Raw genomic sequence first — 21,167 nt, forward strand, 5'->3', positions numbered from 1 at the left:
CCTAAGGACGCTCTGATGCGGGCGGGCGGCGGACATTGGAGCCGCGGTTGCTGAGGGATCGGAGCTCACGCAGCTGGGGACCCGGGCACTTGGGCGGTGATGTCATGCCTGTGAGCTCCTGAGACCGAGAGGAGCCCTGCATTTTGCCCGGGACCACAGGGGCTTATTCTATTAGCGGGAATCGCCCGCCTGGATTGCTGGGACTGCGGAGGTGAGACGCTTCTGGAGCGAGGTCTGTGGACGTTTTGTTGACCTGCTGCAGAGTCCTGGTCAGGGGGCCGGCGTGAGTGGCCCCGGGGGGCTCCCGCCTCCTTGCCTGGAGACCCGTTGCTGCCCGGGAGGCTGGAGTTAGGTGGTGACCCAGGGCATTAATGGTGGCACCGGACTACATGTTACTGGTGGTGGCTGGAGCCGGAAGGTGCGTTATGGGGTCACGGCTGGCATAGGGCGGACTTGGAACTGACTTTGCCGAGGTGTGGGGTACCCTGTTGTGTGTCACCGCTATCTTCCCCGAGAAGGTGCGACTGGTGGTGTGACAGGAAGGGGTGCTGTGGTTGGAGGAGCTGCATCTGGTGGACTAGAGGGGGCATCTTCCGAGCACAAGATGGCCGCTGCGGGCAGGGTTCTGGGCACGCCGCCAGGCCAAGACGACGCGTCCACTTCGACTCCGCATGGAGGTGCCCAGGCCCTACAGGATGACACTACGCCGGAACAGAGGCTGAACTCGCGCCTCAACGCTATCCTGGCCGCGATCACCACGACTAAGGAAACGCTGCACAATGATATTGCGCAGGTTGCCACGGGACTAGGCCTCCTGAGGGCCGACCACTCCAAGCTCTCGGATAAGGTGAAGGAACATGAACAATTACTCCTGGACTTGAAACCTGCTGTGGTGACGGCGGAACATAAACTAACGGATATTCTTGGTCGTTTGGCGACTTTGGAACGACGGGCGGAGGATGCGGAAAGTCGTAACAGACGGAACAACGTGAGGGTGGTGGGCCTTCCGGAAAAGATCGAGAAAGACGACGCAGTGGCGTATATGGAGGACTGGTTTAAGACGGTGGTAGCGCCGGAGGGGCTTTCTCCTTTCTTCTCCCTGGAGAGGGCACATAGGGTCCCGGCGAAACCGCCTCTGGAGGGCCGTCCACCCCGACCGATGGTGGTGAAACTGCTGCACTACAAGGACCGCGACCTTTTGATACAAAGAGCGCGATCCCAGGGTCCCTTCCAGGTGGACAATAGCAAGGTCACAATCTTTCCGGATTATACGCAGGAAGTGCAGAGGCACAGGGCATCCTTTCTGTCAGTTAAGAAAGAGCTGAGGGAAGAGGGGATTCAGTATTCCTTGCTATTCCCTGCCAAATTGCGGATTATCCTCGATGGCAGGACACACTTCTTCCAAACTCCGGACGAGGCCTGGTCGTGGCTAGAACTATACCGTGCTGGAACGGACCGCACGAATAAGAGCGGGAGGGAAAGACCAAAACCGATCCGGATCAGGAAGTCGCAGCGCATTCGCTCACGGAATAAACTCCAGCAGGCCATGCGAGATGCCCAGATGGCGGAGGACAAGAAGGGGGCTGTGGCTGCAACGGCAAGCATTACGGGTTCACAGCAGGAAAGAACGTCGGAGGGATCAGCTTCGGAGGAGGAGGGTGAGAAATCTGGAGGCGATGAATCGGAAACGGGGAGTGCCGGGGGCCCGGAGGTTACCCCACGGACTTCGGATGGAATGTTTAACGAGTAATGTTTCGATGACTCTGGTAACCCCGGGGTGCCTGCTGGGACTGACTCTCCGGACTATTGGTTTGCGGTCAGGTATGGGGCTGGGCAACCAGTATGGGACTGGGGCGCGGGGTGGGAGCTCTGTCTGTCCTGGTTCGGGGCCCTATCACCCTCTTGTGGCCCTTAAGGCCTTCTGTGGTGGCGACCACAGATTAGCGTGAGTGTGTGGTTTTGATGGTTTGGAACGGGACTGAAGCTGGGTTATTAGGTCCTGTCCTGGGGAGTGGGGTTTGGGGTGTTTTGTGGGGGGGTTGGGAAGGGGGGCGCAACTGCTGCAATGCGGGATACCACTGTTTATTGGTGATACTGGGCAGAACTGTCTATTATGGGGTCGTTACCTAATGTGAAATGTATTACATGGAATGTCCGAGGACTTCAGACAATGGTGAAACGTCATAAGGTGCATGCATACTTGGTGAGGCGGGGAGTGCAGATAGCAATGCTTCAAGAGACACACTTAACTAAGAAAGAATGTGGAGCCTTGCAAAAGAGATGGCGGGGTCAAGTGTTTGGCACAACCTATTCAGCATTTGCCAGAGGGGCCCTAATATGGGTGAGAGCGGGAACTCCGTTCCAGGTCACGACACAGCGGGTAGACCCCGAGGGTAGGTATGTGGCGGTGGAGGGGCGACTTTACGGTAGAGAGGTGGTCCTATGCAGTGTGTATGCCCCCAATTCTGATCAGGCCCGTTTTTTTGACGGCTTAACGAGTTCGCTAGCTCACTTTTTAGCTGGCCCGGTCTTATTAGGGGGCGACTTTAACTCGATCACTGATGTGGTACTAGATAGGTCACATCCGCCGTTGGTCGACTCCCCAGTACGCAGGCTGGCGGCTTACAGGAAGGATTGGCAGGAGAAGTGGGGATTGCTTGATGTATGGAGGGAGCAGCATCCGGAGGCGAGGGACTACTCCTACTTCTCTGCAGTGCACGAACTGCATGTTAGATTAGACGCAGTGCTGTGTAGTGGCACTTTGGCGACGCTGGTGTCCAATACTGAGTACCTGGCTAGGACCATATCGGATCATAACCCCCTATTGGTGACAGTGCAGTGGCAGCGGGCTAGGTCGGCGGTCCCATCATGGAGGCTGAGGCCTGAGACACTGGAGGATCTGGTGTTCGGTGACATGGTTCAACAGGGCATTGACCGCTACTTTGTGGAGAATGAGGGCTCTGCCACGTCGCGCTCGGTGGAGTGGGATGCGATGAAAGTGGTCGTGAGAGGTGTGTGCATGGGTGGATTCACGAATGCGCGGACGGCGGTCTTGAATGATTTGGCGAAAGCGGAAATGAAGTTGCGAGGCCTGGAACAACAGAGGCCTGACCGGCCAGATCTACAGGAGAGATTGGTGGAGGCAAAGGAGGTGGTGGCGACTGAGACTGAACGGCTGCGGTGTTATGACTATAAGTTGTACAATATTAAGGTGCATGAGGAACGTGATAAAGTGGGTGCGCTCCTTGCCAAACTTGCAGATCCAGAGTCTAGGGGGTGCCCGATCATGAGTATAAGAACAGACGGAGGGGAGGTGGTCTACTCACAATCGGCGGTGCTGGCGCGCTTTCAGTCGTACTATACGGGATTGTATGAATGCCGCCTAGAGGTGGAGAGGGATGAGATAGGCGACCACTTGGCCTTGCTCCCACTGTCAGTGCTGGACAGTGAGGATGCCAAGGAACTAGGAGGTCCGATAACACTGGCTGAGGTCCGAGTGGCTATTAAACGGATGGCTCGGAATAAAACCCCAGGGGTGGATGGCCTGCCGATAGAATTCTATGCTAAATTTGTTGATACCCTAGCGCCAAAATTAGTGGTGGTGTATGCGGAGGCCAAGCAGCGAGGTTGCCTGCCTGAGTCAATGAGGGAGGCCCTGGTGGTGCCACTGCTGAAGCCAGGCAAAGATGCGTTGAGTGTGACTTCTTACAGGCCGTTATCGATGTTGACGGTGGATTACAAGATTCTGAGCCGTATCCTGGCTACCAGGTTACTGCCGCACATGACGACACTGGTGCATAGGGACCAGGCGGGGTTTATTCCGACTAGGAATACCTCCATGAATATACGACGGCTGGTCCGAATTTTGGACTGTGCTGGGTCTTCGGCTCTCGATTCCGTGGTGTTGGCAGTTGATATCGAAAAAGCTTTTGATAGCTTGGAATGGAGGTATTTAGACGAGGTGCTGCTGAAGTTTGGAGTTGGGGAGGGATTCCGGAGTTGGACGAGGGTACTTTACGCGTCGGCTAGGGCAAGGGTACGCCTGGGCCCGTTGATATCTTCGGCTTATCCTGTTTGCAGAGGGACGAGACAGGGCTGCTCATTGTCGCCCCTGCTGTTCGCATTGGCGATGGAACCACTGGCGGCGCAGGCGCGGACAGGTGCCGTGTATGGAGGGGTCGCGCAAGGGCCGGAGTCACATTATATATCGTTATACGCTGACGATTTGCTTCTGTACTTGGCGGACGCTGAGCGATCTTTGGAGGGGGCGGTGGATATGCTGGATAGATTCGGTCGGTTGTCAGGCCTTAGGGTGAATTGGACTAAGTCCTGTATATTCCCACTGCGGGCGGACACGCCCTGCCCCTTATTAGCGAGGGAGGTGGTGTGGGAGCCCTCGGGCTTCACCTACCTCGGGGTGCGCATTTACCACGAGGCGGCTGACCTGCTGGAGGGGAATGTAGGGCGTTGTATATGTGCGCTGAGGGGCAGCATGACTTTCTGGGCCTCGCTCCCCCTGTCGGTACTGGGCCGAGTAGCGCTGCTAAAGATGGTGGCACTCCCACGGCTGCTTTATTATTTTCGAACATTGCCGGTGTGGATTCCGCAGCTGGTCTTTAAGGAACTGAGGACGCTGGTGACTGGCTTCCTTTGGGGCCAGGGCCGGCGGAGGGTGGCGCTGGAAACTCTGATCAGGCCTAAGTCTGAAGGGGGAATGGCAGTCCCCGATTTTGAACTGTATTACTTGGCGGCACAGCTGCAGATCCTAACACAGAATGTTGCTCGAGAATTCAGGGGTCCTGAGATTGACCGTGGTGTTGGTATTCCAAAGTGCGTCCTTTCTTATATAGTCATGCAACAGAAACTAGATTTGAGGAAGCTTACGGTGGAGGAAAGGACGCTTAGGTCGTGCTGGCAAAGGAGCTTGAAGAGGGCGAGGAAAACCCGGCCGTATGCACCGGAGATACCGCTGGGGATGTTGACAGCGCTACCACATGGGGGTGACTGGTCGAGGCTTCTGGAATGGGAGGAGTTGGGGCTACAGATGGTGGGGGACCTGTACATTGATGGAGCATTGGTTCCCTATCAGGTGCTCCAGGAGCAGTTTGGTTTGCCGGACGGTACCTTTCTGTTGCACGCGGCAGTGGTGGCAGCGCTGCAAAAGCATTGGGGGGTAGGGCTCGCTGAGCCGGAGGTGACCTTGGCGTGTCAGTATGTGGTGATGGCCGCGGGCACTGTTAAGGCAGTGACGTGTCTCCACATGAGAATGTTGACCGAGGGGCTGACATCGATGCTGGCTTTGAAATTGCGATGGGAGGATAGCATAGGCAAGCCCATTCCGGACACGGTCTGGAGTCAGATCCTGTGGCGGACGTGGAAGGGCACGAGGAACGCACGATTTCAGCAGGTGCATTTCTTTATATTACACAGGGCGTTAAGGTGGTACTTCCAGGTGCTTGACGCAGTATGCCCGAGGTGCTTGGCTCCCGAGGTTGACTTGGATCACCTGTTATGGGGGTGTCCGAACTTGGGGACGTATTGGCCGGAAGTGGGAATACTCCTGAATGCGGTGACAGATAGGGAGGTGGACTTTGATATGGCGGCGTGTCTCCTGCTTTGGGTCCCGCATACCAAAAAAAAAAAAAAACGAGAATCACAAGTAAATTCATTGATTTAGGACTTATGCTGGTGCAGAGGGAGATAACCTGGCATTGGAAGTCTAGGGAGGGCCCTTCAGTGAGGAGGTGGATGAATGAGCTATTGAAATGGGCGGGCTGGGGGGGAGGAGCTACGCGGGCATCCAAGATGGTCGCGTGAGCAGAGAGCTCCCGAGACCCGCGCCGTCCTCCTTTATCTATCCTTCACCTATCCTGGTCATTTTGACGGGCTTTTGCAGAGCTACCATCGCTGAGGCCGTTGATCCTTTTCCGGTCGAAATCGGACCCTGGGGACCGCTTTTCTACAACTTGCAACTTTCTGGCCTGCCCACGGGCGCGACCGGGGACTCGGCTGCCCACTGTAGCCGACCTGTAATTGAACAACAACGGCTGCCTGGCATCTGGCCCGCCGGAGGTGTACTGCTTTCACTTTCGGTTTCTTTCCCTTTGTCCCTGTCTCCTCCTACCCTGCCTCGCCTGCTGCCTGTTCAGTCGTACGCTCCTCCGCTGGACTTGCAAGGAGGCTGCGACACCTCTGTGCCAGTGACACATCGGAGTTTCTAGACTTTTCAGCCTTTCCGTCACCTCTCCGGCTAATCGGCAGACTTGAATGCGCGATGGCGACGAAAGTGGAGGCCGAAAGACGTCGTAAGACTACGACCCGGGGGGGATCGATCCAGACGAACATGATCGAACGCTATACCCTACCGAAAGGCTCCCCCGGGGCCGTATGCATGGGTGCTGAAGGACTTCAGACCGACACATCGTCCACGTCGGAGGTGTCGCTCCAAGACCTTATGGCTGCCATTGCTGGTCTCAAGGCTGATATGGGCCAACAATTCGAAGCCGTAGTGACCAAAATAGATACGGTGGCGGTGGATGTGACTTTGATTCGAGCCGACCTGGCCAAAACAAATGAGCGGGTGAAGGCGCTGGATCTTAAAACGTCGAGCCTGGTGAACGACATGGCCGAGGCGCAATCCGAAATTGGCAATCTGCGTGCATCGCACGACCTGCTGCTCAAGCGGATGGAGGACTATGATAACAGGGCCAGGCGGAACAACATACGCCTCGTCGGAGTGCCGGAAGGCGATGGTGCGGTAGCGAACGACCTTTTGGTCGAGGAATTAATAGTCGCCCAGCTGGCTCCGGCAGGACTTAGTAAGTTCTTTGCCGTAGAGCGTGCCTATCGTTTTCCCGGAGGCCAAGTGAAGCCTGGAAACCCACCGAGGCCTATCATCGCCAGGCTTTTCCACTACCGGGACAGAGATGCTATCCTCCAGGCCGCCCGTAAGCATGGTCCCCTAAAGTATGACAATAACTCTGTATCCATATATCCTGACTTCACTCCTCAAGTGCAGCGGCAAAGATCTGGCTTTCTCGGGGTGAAGCGTCGCCTGAGGGATCGGGGACTAAAATATGCCATGCTGTTTCCGGCCCGGCTCCGGATCGAATATCGGGAACGTGCCTACTTCTTCGATCAACCTGAACGTGCAGCCGACTGGCTAGACTCATTGCCGGCAGACGACTTTGGGGGCGGAAGCCCTGGTGGTGCGGAAGGTGGTGCAGCGGCCCAGGAGTAACAGATGCCCTGGAGGTTCCGATTGAGACTATGTAATATACTGTACAAATTGACTTATTCCCTACTGACTCTGCCCGTGGCGGTGCGGTAACGGGTGATTTCTCCCTTCCTCCTCGGGGGGTTCTTTGTGTAGAAGTACGGGGCGACAGGCACACTGCAGTTGGGGGTGGCTTCTTAGTCAGCAGGGGTGCAGGGAGGGGGGTGTTGTAACGGGTTTGGATTCTGGGGTCTGTGTTTGGGGACTGAGTTGTGTTTCGTTCAATTGGTTTTGTTCTTTGTTTCATGGTATTCTATATTTTGCAATGACTGTTTATAGTGGGCTCTGCTGGGGGGTGGGTGTGAAGTGTCTTTGCTGTTATGGGGGGGGGTGAGATGCGGATTCTTTCTTGGAACGTAAATGGTCTGGGTGATAGGATTAAGCGGGGCATTGTATTGCAATTTTTGAGGCGCCACGCCCCTGATGTTGTTTTTCTTCAGGAGACTCATTTGATTGGCAATGCTTGCAAGGCCTTAGACCGCCGGGGTTATCGACTGATTGCACATGCGGGTTTCACCTCGGGTTCCCGGGGTGTGGGTATTATGGTAAAGTCTTCCCTTCCTCTTGCTGTCGACGATGTTATCCTTGATGGGCGTGGGCGGTATGCTGCTGTTTCGGGGAGGTGGGAGGGTAAACAGGTTGTGTTAGTTGCTGTCTATATCCCCCCGGGACTGCAAGCGACCACTTATGCTGATTTAGGCAGGACTCTTCTTGGGCTGCCAGACGGCTTGTTGATCCTGGGTGGGGACTTCAATTCTGTCATGTCCGGTGACTGCAACCGACTACCCCCTAGGGTGTTGCCGCAGTCCCAGATGTGGCTCAGTGAAATGGCTGACACTTTTGGCTTGGTTGATGTCTGGCGCTCACTACATCCCTCACTCCAACAATACACCTTTCACTCTGGAGCGCACGGCAGCCTCTCCCGTATCGATTATTTTCTTATGTTAGCCTCCACTCTGTCCACTGTACGTGAGATCCGGCATCTACCCCGGGGTATCTCGGATCACTCTCCCTTGCTGATTACGATTTCTGTGGGTGGCCCACCTGGTAATAGAATTCCCCCGATCCCTCCCTGGCATTTGAAAAACCCCCGGCTCCGCTCAGACTTGATTAAGGCAATAGACTGCTATTTTTCCGAGAATCTGGGCTCAGTCACTTCCCCCACTGTTCTTTGGGAGGCCTTCAAGACGGTTATTCGGGGTTCAGCCCTCTCACTCATTGCCACCGAGCGTAGGGTCAAAAGGGAGGCTGTTGTGGCTCTTGAAACCGAAATCATTGCGCTTGAAAGTGAGCTGGGTGGGAACGACACACCTGCACTGTTGCATGAATTGGAACTAAAACAAGCAGACTATAGAGCCTGTGTCACGGACGCTGCTAAATTGATGAGGTCCAATCAACTTGGTCGACTGTATGATGTGGGTGACAAGGCTAGCAAGCTTCTCGCATGGCTAGATAAGACTGAGCGTGCTAGTCGGGTTGTTCCCTCCATTGTTTGTGATTCTGGCGTGACTGTCTCTGATCCGGGTAAAGTTGTTGAATGCTTTGTTGACCATTTCCGTATGGTTTATACGCCTGTTAGTGATCGTGATGAGGCCGACTCCAGGTTGCTCCTGCGTGACATTGCCCTGCCTACTGTGTCTGAAGCGGACCACCTCGCTCTGGAGGCCCCCTTTACTGTTGACGAGATTGCCCTCGCAATTCGTTCCCTTCGCTCGGGTAAGGCAATGGGCCCTAATGGACTCCCCATTGAACTTTACAAACTTTGTCCCGACAAGATGGCCGCCCACTTGCGTCACATGTTTCTCGAGGCGGTTGAGGCCGGGTGCCTCCCCCTTGAGCAGCGCCTAGCTACTATAGTGGTCATTTATAAGGATGGCAAACCTCGTGATCGTTGTGCCTCGTACCGCCCCATCTCCCTCCTTAATGCGGAACCCAAAATCCTCGCTAAGGTGTTGGCTAACCGTATGCTTACTGTGATTTGTGACCTGATCCACCCGGATCAATCCGGTTTCATCCCCCACAGGAACACTGCTCTTAATTTACGCAGGCTCCACAGTGTTCTCGCGAGAGCTTCTATTCTCGCCGAGCCGGCAGTAATCGCCTCCCTAGACGCCACGATGGCATTCGACACCATTGAATGGCCCTACCTGTGGGCAACCCTCGCCAAATTTGGCTTTGGCCCCAAGTTCATTGCATGGGTCAAACTTCTTTATGAACGGCCGCTAGCTCAGGTCGCGGTGAATGGAAGATGTTCAGACCCCTTTCCCCTGGGCCGCGGCACACGTCAAGGATGTCCCCTTTCTCCGCTTCTGTTTGCTCTGGCACTCGAGCCACTTGCCGCATGGCTCCGGTGGGAACCCTCGATCAAAGGGATCCGATGGTCCCCTGACCTCGAGGATCGTGTCTCCTTATACGCGGACGATATCCTCCTTTATCTTACTTCCCCTCAGAAGTCACTAAATGTTCTTTTCGACGTCCTCACTTCCTTCGGCAAGAACTCGGGACTGGTCATTAATTGGACCAAGTCCTGCGTCTACGCCATAGCTGGTACCCTACCGCCTCTCCCCCGCAGATTTCCAATCCTGGTAGCGACCGACGGATTTAAGTATCTGGGGGTCCATGTATCCATGATCTCTTCGGTCCGCTACGAGCGGAACTTGTATGCTCCGCTCCGCAGACTGAAGCAGGATGTTCGGAGATGGCGCGATCTCCCCCTATCTCCACTGGGCCGGGCGGCGCTTTTTAAAATGATGTCGCTTCCTCGCTTTCTCTATGCCCTGCAAAATTTCTTCGACCCCGTTCCGGCCCGCTATTTCCGTGAAGTCGAGAGTTTACAGCGACAACTTATCTGGGATGGCCGTGCCCGTATTGCCCTATCCAAGCTCACGCTCTCCTGGTACGACGGAGGTATTGCGCTACCAGACATTAGACGTTACTACTGGGCCTCACACCTGAGCGCCATCAACCATGCGACTTACTCTCCGGAGCCTGCCCCTGCCTTTGCATTAGATAAACTGCAGCTGCCCGGTGGTAACTTTAATAGGGCGCTGTACTCTAAGGCCCCCTTTCGACTCCTCACGGGCCCGACGAAATGCGCAGTGCGTGCATGGCGGGACGCTACAGTGGCCACGGGTTGGGGTGGTAGACTGACACGTATGACGCCACTGTATGACTCTGAACGACTGGGCAATCTGTGGAAGACGAAAGGGTTTGAGAAATGGGACATGATTGGGATTAGTACTGTGGGGGACCTTTGGACACGTGGCGCGGTTAAGTCCTTTGAATCACTAAAGCTGGAATACCGGCTTGATGATAGGGAGCACTTCCGATATATGCAGGTGAGACATGCCTTGTCCTCTGTCTTCCCCTCTGGTACGGACGTTCCGCAGTCCTCCCCGCTGGAGGATCGAGTTCTAGATGGCCACGTCCCAGACAGTACCATTTCTTTGATTTATAAGAAGCTTATAAATAACAGAGCTGACCAGCTCGAGAAGCTCCGGGCTGTCTGGACTGCTGACGGTCTCGAAATTGATGACGAGGACTGGCAGTCCGCTTTGTCCTCCCCTAAGGAGGTGGCTATTCCTGCTAGACTTCGCTTTGTTCAATTGAAAATCCTTCATCGTGTGTACCTCACTGGAATGCGACTGGTGCGAATGGGTCTGGCTACAGACGGACGCTGCAAGCGTGGCTGTGGAATGGATGGTACTTTTCTTCATGTTATGTGGGAATGTCCAATGATTGTAGCGTACTGGTCTAGGGTGCATGATGTTATGAGTCGTGTCACGGGGGTCCTATTGCTCCCTGAGGCGCGTCGCTGTCTGTTGAATGTGTGGGAACCGACTGATTGTACTGCTGCCCAGACACTTTGGGTCACCCTGGGCAATATGATCGCTAAGAGGGATATTGCGCAGCTCTGGGGCTCCCCTAGACCGCCAGTTCTGAGTGCCTGGAAAGAAAACATGGACTGGTCCATGTTCCGAGAGAAGACGGTATATGAGGCCCGGGGGCGTCCAGGGAAATGGTCCAGAGTTTGGGCTCCCTGGAATACCTACCGTGGAGACATCTGTTCACCTCCACTTGAGTACGAGATCCCCCTCCCCTCCTCTCCGTGATTTACGTTCCTCTCCTCTACTTATCACATGCCTTGCCCTCTTGCGCGCGTCACCCCCCCCTTGCCTTCGACATTTCTCCTGCATCAATTCCCCTCTCCCCCGCCTCCAGCAACCCTTGCCACTATGATACCATGTGTTTGTCTGTTTGTGTTCACTTCAACAAAAACATAAAATTAAACCTTTCGTATCCTATTGTATGATACTGTGCTCTCGCCGACAATGTTGATGTAATGGATCGCTCCAGCAACGGACTGCCTCATAATCCACTTTTCGCTTAGCCTGTCTTTGTCATAGCGGCCGGCCCTGCGGGGTTGTAGGCAGACGCTGTGTACTGTGCATTTGTAAATAAAGGTTTTAAAAAAAAAAAAAAAAAAAGAAATGGGCGGGCTGTGAAAGCATTATTAGAATGCGGCAGGCTACTAGACTTGGCAAGGAGAGCTGTTTGGACATGGCGAGAGCCTGGGAGTTGGTGGTGCACGCGTTGCGTAATTACATGGTGGGAGAGGATGAGGAGGAATGATAGTCCAAGCGGATTCCATGCACTCTTAGCGATTGCGAACGGCTCCTGATATGTGGCGAGCCCCTGAGGTGGTACGGATTTGGACGGCCCGCATTAGCAGCAGCAGCAGCAGCAGTAGTAGTAGTAGTAGTTGGGACGGTGGGGGGGAGGAAAAGGGGGTCTTGAGGGGGGTTGCTCGACATAGCGGCCTGGATTAATCTCGGTAGATAGTGGGTGGGTCAACCCAGATACCGGGGGGCTCCCGCGATGGTGGGTAGGCGTTCTGGCATTCATACTGGGGAGGCCTGGGAAGGGGACTGTGGAACGGTGTGGTCTGAGCTATGTTGGACGAGGTATGGGCTGGTAACGGGGTTTCCTGGAGCATTTTGAGTTCGCTTGTTGATGCATGGGGGGGGGGGGAGTTTTAGGGGGGTAAAAGCAGATACTAAAAAGTGTTGTAGGTCGGATTCAGGGAATGGGGTACACAGAAACACCTTCCTAGGAAGGATAGTCCTGGAGCGCCGCCCAACCTCCGGGATGTGGGCTAAATGGCTGTGTATGGTATCCCTGTCATCTTTAAGGCTGTGATGCTGTAAGTGTATTAATTGGCCTATGCTGTGGTCTTGTTTCTAATTCTGCAATAAAAACACTTTTAAAAAAAATAAATAAAAAAAAAAGACACGTGGGTTTAGTTTAATACATCTCTATAGGGGGCTACAATTACTCATGTGAAATATAAAACCATTAAATCATTTACCTCAACAGGAAAGTGTAAGAATTACTACCACACAAAATCTCTGCTGGGATATCTCCACCAAAGCCACTTAAGGCTAAACGAGGTCTGGCAATACCAAGAGGTATGGCATGTTATTTATGTGATGTTGTAACTAAAATGTTGTTGAAAAAGAAGGATCTTCTGCAACCTTTGATTTTAGTTGTACAATAATGAATACACTAATGTACCTACAACGTTTGAACAGAAATAATAAAATGGAATTTCAAGCAAACTAAGTTACATTTTTAAAACATGAAGTATTACATAGGTATGCATTTGTTTAGATTAATAGTGACATTTTTCCAATTTTATTTTACTGTACAGTGAATTGCCAGTGTTTGTTAAATGTTGTGCTTGGTGCCGGTTAGTCTGCAAGGTGTGTGAAAGTTAGTTTGTGTTAGCGGATACGAGAGCATGTGATTAGCAGGTCTGAGCAGAGTTAGTCACACATTTTAATACTTTCCAAGGTACAGCTGTAGCAAAAAAACCTTTCAAATTGATAAGGGAAGTGTGATGACGTCTGCTTCAATATTCTTAAATTCAACATAAACTCAACTTGCCGTTTTTTTTTCTTTTTCCAAAACTCTCACCTCTGGGCAGGCATAAAATATACACCACAAAGGCAGATGTAGGTTAGCTATAGTAGGTTCAATATGGTAGATTACATATGGTATTTTGATATATAGGAAGTGGAGAGGGAAGCAGGCATGGTAGCCCCAGAATGTTAAGTAGGTGTGGTTTTCAAAGGTTGCTAGCTATGCAGTTAAGCACGGGGTTAGGTATGGTATGTGGGTAAGTTAGCGTTGGTAAATAGGTATGATAGGTGAGGAGTGGTAGGTAAGTATGGTGGTTAGATATGGTACATTATGTATGATGTAAGACTCAGGTGGAGAGGTTGAAGCATCATAAAATTGTAATAGTCATTAATTTAATATAATATTGTACATCAGTCTTAACATTAAAATTACTGCAGAGAAACTAAAAAATGCGTTCCTACCAACCGTTCATTACTGGTATCAATAGAAGTGATGATAATAAGATAATTCAGCTTTCATTAAAGAAATATGCTGTGAAAATATATAACACCTCTTCTGAAATGAAATGAAATGAAAATGTGTTTTATAAAGCGCAAAATAGCTGCCCGGAGGCGTCCAAGCGCTAAAGCTAACAGTGTATAGACAACTGGGCAAGTGACAGAAAACAAGAGAACAAAAATATTTATTAAACAAGTAAGTTTTAAGGTGCTTCCTAAAAGAGGTAAGATCTGAATTGGACCTGAGAGACAGGGGTAAACTGTTCCAAAGTCTGGCCGAAAAGGAACGACCTCCTGCTCTGGACCGTTTAACCTTTGGCACGACGGCACAGAAGGCATTGCTAGACCGTAGCTGTCTGCTGGGGAGGTAGGGGGTGATTAAGGAACGACTAATTGCTGGGCCAGTGTCCCAAAATGCCTGATGAGCAACACAGAGGGATTTAAAACTAATCCTATCCTTTACAGGGAGCCAGTGCAATTTTTTTAGTCCAGGTCTAACAGAGGTCCTACGGGGGATTTGAAGCAGGGTCCGAGCCGCACAGTTTTGGATTACCTGTAGCTTCCTCAGTGTAAAGTATGGAGCTCCAAGATAGAGCGCATTTCCAAAGTCTAATCTGGAGAGAATCAGTCCTTGAACAACAATTTGTTTGGCCTCAAATGGTAGCAGGGGAAGAATCTTCCTCAACATTCTAATGAGGCCAAAACAAGTGGCAGATAGCACGACAGCTTGATGGTCAAACGTCAAGGACTTGTCCAACCAGACACCCAAGCTCTTGATAGCATCCTTGGGGACTGGGGGGACCCAGACAAGCTGGCCAGAGCCGGTCGACCGCAGATGGAGCAGAACGACCCAACAGCATGACCTCTGTCTTGTCTCCATTAAGTTTGAGACAAGACAGGGTCATCCAGCTGTTGACTTCGCTCAGGCAGCCCACCAGATCCATTGTGCCCGCAGGGTCTTCAGCCCGCGTCAGAGAAACCACCAGCTGGGTATCGTCCGCATAGGTAACGATCTTAACACCATATGGACGGACGATCCCAGCCAGCGGCCTCATGTATATATTAAACAGCGTCGGGCTGAGTGAAGAACCCTGCGGAACTCCACAGGTCAAGGGTCTGCTGGTAGAGATAGTGGTTCCCTCAAAGACCTGAAAATTTATATTGGTTAAAAATGAACCAATCCACTCCAGCGCTCCTCCTTGAATCCCAATGTCCTGGAGGCGCTGCAATAAGATTTTGTGGTTTACAGTGTCAAAAGCGGCACTTAGATCGAGGAGGATGCCGGCCGCCGATCCTCCCCGATCCAACATGCCTCTTGTTTCCTCCAGGACCGCCAGTAGAGCGGACTCCGTCCCATGCATGGGGCGGAAGCCGGTTTGCGAGGGATCAAGCAGACTGTTCTTCTCTAAAAAGTTGGTCAGGAGGCTGTTGATATATTTTTCCAGCAGTTTGCTGGCCCAAGGAAGCAGGGAGATTGGACGATAGTTGCTGAAGTTGTTAATGTCCATATTAGGCTTCTTAACAAGAGCTCTTACCCTAGCCTCTTTCCACGCCGATGGAACTATGTTGGTGGAAATTGAGGCATTAAGTACCTTCAGTATGACCAGTAAGATGGTATGACTGAGAGTCTTTAAAAAGCTTGGAGGGGCGGGATCGCTAGGGGAGCCCGATTTGACCTGGGCCGTTAATGTGGCTAATAAGTCCAAGTGCAACAAAGGAAAGTTCTCCAACACAGGTGACCCACTGTCAATCATATGGTGTTTAACGAACACGGGATTGATGACTGGGATATTTGCGTGAGTAGTTGGAAAAGCGGAATAAATAAGATTAACTTTGTTATAAAAGAAATCCGCCAGCTCATTACAACGAGTTTGTAAATTATCACAGTTTACAGGGGGCTGGGGGAGGACAGTGAGACTTTTGACGATCTGGTAAATTTCCTTGGAGTTTGATCTGGCTTCAGTAATCTTTTGCGTATAGTATCTAGATTGAGCCTTCTTAATCTCTAGTTTATAATCCCGGATGGAATTTCTATATAGGGTTTTATCTAGATCAACATAGCCAAGTCACCATTTTCTCTCTAGTCTTTTGCACTTGCGTTTGACTTCTTTGAGCTCATCAGTGTACCAAGGGGCCGAGATCTTAGACCTTTTGGTCCGAGTTGTCTTCATTGGAAGAATAGTGTCCAATGAGCGAGTTATCCAATTATTAAAAGCATCATTGGCTACCGTGGGATCTGTGCTAAGGGGGGTATTGTAGCTTGTAATTCATCGGCCCACTTATCTGTTGGTAGTTTTGGACCAACTTCGTGCTACCCGTAATCCTGTCATAAGGGCAGGAGGTTTATGGATATGCCAGGTTAACGGGACTAATCGATGGTCAGTCCACGGGAGCACGATGGAGGGTACTGTCACCAGGTTCGTGCAGTTGCTAAACACAGGGTCCAATAAGTGCCCTTTCTCGTGAGTAGGTGAGAGGACAAGTTGAGTTAGCTGTAGTGCGGACAGAGCCGCAATTAGTTCTTGGGCAGCATAGTCACCGGTGTCTTCAAAATGCATGTTTAAATCGCCCAGTAGTGTAAAATTAGCAGAAGTGGCGGCTAAGTCTGCAACTGCTGAGGGCACGGAGTCTATAAACTGTCTGATCGAACCAGGAGGGCGGTAGACCAGTACTCCGGAAAAATTAATATTTGGTGACAATTCCAGAGTAAACGACATGCTTTCACAGTCCAGGACTGGGGTGGGGGCGCATCGGCAAGTGTAGCTATCTTTATACGCTATTGCTAAACCGCCCCCTTTCCCAGAGGTACGATCTGCCCGGACTATTTGATAGCCCTGTGGCAATGCTTGAATGAGATCAGGCTGAGACGACGACGTTAACCACGTCTCCGTAAAAAAAAACAGCGTCCGGATTATGCTTATCAAGCAATAGGGATATTTCTGTTTGATGTTTGGGTAAAGACCTGCAATTTACAAGAAACATCCTAAAAGAGTGCCGGGGTTCAGTGTTTGGTGTGCCCTTAAGATCGGAATGGCAGTGTTGACAGTTTGAGGGCAGATTCAAAGGGGCGTACAGATGGTCACATTTTTTATTTACCGGAGGTCTCAGGTCGAGCAACTCACTGAAATTATATCTTCTACAAGGGCCATTGCAATGGGCAGGGGTCGTGGCCCCTGGCCCCGTCCTGGCGCGGACGGGCGCAGACGGGTTTCCCTTCGGCGCGCCCGCTGCGCGGATGAGATGACAACATCTCTTTATTCAGTTGAGAGGCGGGTGGGAGGCGTCCAACAACTCGAGCGCCAACCCTGATTCCCCCAATATGTCCTCCTAGAGCCCTGCCTCGCACAGCGTCAGTGCTGACTCTGCTGCGCTGGGGGCGGGATCGAGTGCCAGAGAAATCACCGGTCTGGTTCTGTTTCAATTTCCTCACTGCGATGCATGTGCGACTCCAGGTGCAGAATACGATTAATGAATATGTTACATACTAAATATAGTCCTCTGAAGAACTGTGGCAGATTATCGATCACACCATGAATATTCTGAATTGGGCTGAGTGCTATGAATCTAAACGAAAGTGCCAAGGGAGGGAATAACTGGGTGGGGGGAGTTAGTATGGGTATGTCTTTGGAATATGGTATAATGAAAATGAAAATGTTCACTGAACTTTTATTACTGTAAATGAATACGTATTGAGACCAACATATTTGATACTTATGACGTTACTGTTGTGTATGTATTCAAGCTATCCTGCTAAAAAAAAAAAAAAAACATGCTGTGAAAATATATAACACCTCTTCTGTTCCAAATTCTCGGCACGAAAAACAAATTCAAGCCAATGGTGAAAGTGGGCAGACACTCCCTCTGTACTTCACTTCTTCTTAGTGCACCTTTATGAAGAACTGATGAGTATTGAGGCTTTACAGGCCTACAATGGGAGTTAAAGGCGATAAATCAAACCTTATCTAGGGTTAGGTCAGACAATGATTTTGAAGACGACAAGCCAGCAGCATACACACTCATTTTACATCTACTTACCATGAAAGACGGTGTCAACAAGAATTTATACTACCAACCTTCAGTGTGAAAAGCATGTATCTAAGGAATATTTCTACCACACATAAATAAATACATGTTCCGCTGTGAAATACCTTGCACACGTGTTTCACTCACCGGACGCTATTCAATGTCCGGTCATGTACCATGCTAGCATCATTGTACCAAGTATCCTACAGCACTCTATACCACATCTACACTTAGCACTCATTCCGATGAAAACCTGTAAATACGTGCCAGCAACTTAGATCTTAATTTCCGAGGCTCACTACCCAAATAAACACGTATCGCCTCTATTTAGCCCTCTGAACGGCTATTGTTATTACGAACCGTTAGATGCCACGCAGAGCACTTCTTTTATAGACTTCTAATTCTATAAAAGATTGTACAACAAAATACATTAAATGCAATTCTCGACTTCAAATACATCAAATTCGAGAACGGCACCCTTTAAATTAACTTTTACTTTATTTCGCTCACCTAGTGTAACTCAAAGTCAGTCTTCAACCTCGGGTATTTGCTGGACAGGATATTAATGGATTTAATTCAGTGTAACAGAACTACTCAGTCCTAAAGCGCCCTCCAATCACAATGCGTGAGGTAACAGCGCCACCCTGTGGAACATATGGAAGTTGTCCGAGCATTTTGGAAGAAAGGGTCCTTTTCAAATTACATTATTTGTGCCTTCGCCCTCTCCTCTGCCTTCAGTTTCAACAACAAACGACCGGCAGAATCTTCCTAACAGATCGAAGTGCGTTGAAATAACGTTAAATACTAAGAGAAGCGGCGATTGAATAATTTCCTTTCTGTGCCATGGTCCTCAATGCAAACTCGAAGACAGATGATCGATCAAGAAACCCCGCGGAAGACGTGGTCCAGCTTGGAATTCCTGCCATCCGCCACAGGACTTGCGGAGTAGCGGCTCTTAAGGGGTTTCCACACGGCTCACCCGAATAACATGCAAATATCAGATGAAGAATTAAGATATGTAGGAGATGCACATGGCTACCTTTTAACTTTTCACGTGTAGCTATCACATGTGTGAGAGTGAAGGAGACAGAGGAACAGCGAGAGAGACAGAAAGAATGCAAGAACAGTGCAGGAAAGGCCCATGTGTTTCATTTCCCTCTAGCACCCAAGGAATACTTAGTACACTTGCAACTTACAAATTGCACCAGCTTCACATTCAAGGCCTTACTTACCCTATGTACTCCAGATCCGAGAAGATGAACGTTTTGTTTACGTCGAAGCCACAGGCTATAATGTCTTTGGCATTCTCAATGGCAAACTGGTAGGCCTTCTCGGGCGTCAAGTCCTTCCACAGATACTTCTCGTCGTCAGTCATCTGGACGACCAGGGGGACGTTAAAGACTTCTTGCAACCACCTGTTCCGAGAAAACATTGAATGGCTAAGACTGACAAGGAACACGTAAGAGTGACAAACTGTAGCTGTAAAATATTATAGAAAAAACGCACTCTGGTAGTAAATTAGTCTGTAGTCCTGTTGCGTTACCCCAGGAGGGTATTCCAATAATGATTACTTCCACTTGCCACCAATTATTCACCCCTAAGATGTGAAAATACACGTTCTTTATCTGTGAATGTTCATTAATGTAAACTCCAAGACCAAGTCAGTAGTCCAGCAACTTCCATTGCTTGCACAGAAGATGACAAACCAAGCAGGCGGTATTCCATGCCCAAAATTGATCAATGTGGTTCCGTTTCCAAGAGAATCTTGGGATGCGTTGGAAATGGGAGGCAGCCTTGAATTGATTGTATGTTGGAACAACGAGTTCCACAACCACGACTTCCCGAACAACGAGGTTGCAAACACGACCTCGTCTAAACCACAACTTTTTTTTCCACGCATTCCTTTACCACGTTTTTCGTTGTGAAGAAATGCGTGTTTAAAAAAATGCTTTACATCTAATACCCCAACCCCCCACCCGTTAAAAACGAATTACACCCACCCTAAAACTACCCTCACATACTGGGGGTTAAGCTGGTACTAAATTCTACTTTGACCTCCAAGAAAGTGCGCCTCATGCTTTGAGCGCTATCTGGAGTCACTTTTGTGAGGTGCGGTTCACCCGGGTTCCCTTTTGAGTGCAAACCGCAGAATCACGTCTCCGCTCCTGCTTTTGTGGGAGTGGGTCACTACTGTGGGATACACCAAACCCACCTAAATGGCGTAGTCTCCCCTTGATGTAACTGGGCTCACAGAATATTTAGACCAGGGGTCCCTGCTGGTGCCCGGCGCTGCTGCTGTGTCATCCGTTCCTATGGTGGGCAGGGTGTGTGCTTCTGTGAGTGTGCGATAGCACCTCCTTCCTCCTCCGCCAGAGGACCATTACAGCGCGATTTTCCACCCTTGCCTTCCGACACCGCCCTTAGAACGAATGCTGGTGCTTTCAAAATCCAGCACAACAGAGGGCGACACCAGCGGGCACAGGCGCTGCCACACTCACCCTCTCTGGCGAACCACGGCAGGGGTGGGGGCTGAGAACACTGACGTGCCTTAACAGCAAGTCCGGGGGGCGGAGATTAATGTTAGTGTTTAGCAGTAGTCCGGGGTGATTTAACATTTTTTTTTACGCTTTTAAAAAACATTTCTTATGAATGTCCTATCTCAGAATGTCACGTTGCCCGCCAATATGATTGCAGAAATTCCTTTCCAAAGGTATGGCTGGCGAAAAAGACTGAATTGTAATTGGGCAGAGCTGAGTTACTTAACACTCCAGCAATGCCGAATCGAAGTGAAGATGTTGGGAATGTAGGCGGAGAGGAGTGACTTGCAACACATATTGCTGTTCTGAAAAGTCGTGGTTCAGGCCTTCGTGATAACATCACTTAGTTGAATGTGAGTCTTCGTTGTTTAAACTTCGTTGTTCCGGTTAGTCGTTGTTCTGACTTTGTTGTTGAGGATGTTTCCCGTCTCCTACATCCCTTAACATACTGCTTGTCAACATGGACATTAGTACTCAAATGTGTTCCATCCATCCCACTACATCTGCACTGCAAATATAAATCAGAGTAATAACATCACTTCCTTTAAATCAGAGTTGCGCTACCTTGGTAAACAGTGTGACATACTGCCAATTTTCTTCAAGTGAACATTTCAGCCTAAAATATCATGAAATTCTAATTTAAAATCTGCCACAGACTAATGGCTGCTTATTGTCTCTGAAATTTGAACTTCTGAAAATTTACCATGTAGCAAAAACAGTTATGGTTGTCTGTGAAATTAAATGAAATGAAATGAAATTTATAAACGCACAACTATGCCCGAAGGCATCAAGGCGCCTGTGATTCTGTTAATATGGATGCCCTTTTCGAAGTGGATCTAAAACTGATGGGGATATGGTTAGTCTATCTCTGCAATGATGGAATGGAAATTAAGAATTCAGAGGACAATCACG

The 21,167-nt window shown here is 50.4% G+C and overlaps 1 protein-coding gene across 2 annotated transcripts in view; it reads right to left on the minus strand.

The window, feature by feature from the left end:
• The window catches only part of WARS1 (tryptophanyl-tRNA synthetase 1), a 141,257-nt gene that overhangs the window by 41,124 nt on the left and 78,966 nt on the right, over positions 1-21,167 (minus strand). For both annotated transcript variants that reach the window (XM_086937813.1, XM_086937812.1), the window contains exon 6: positions 18,951-19,133. In XM_086937813.1, coding sequence (XP_086793939.1) covers positions 18,951-19,133 — 183 coding nt within the window. The remainder of the gene's footprint in view (positions 1-18,950; positions 19,134-21,167) is intronic.

The sequence above is a fragment of the Lissotriton vulgaris genome, chromosome 9, assembly GCF_964263255.1.
Source record: "Lissotriton vulgaris chromosome 9, aLisVul1.2, whole genome shotgun sequence".
Lineage (NCBI taxonomy): Eukaryota > Metazoa > Chordata > Amphibia > Caudata > Salamandridae > Lissotriton > Lissotriton vulgaris.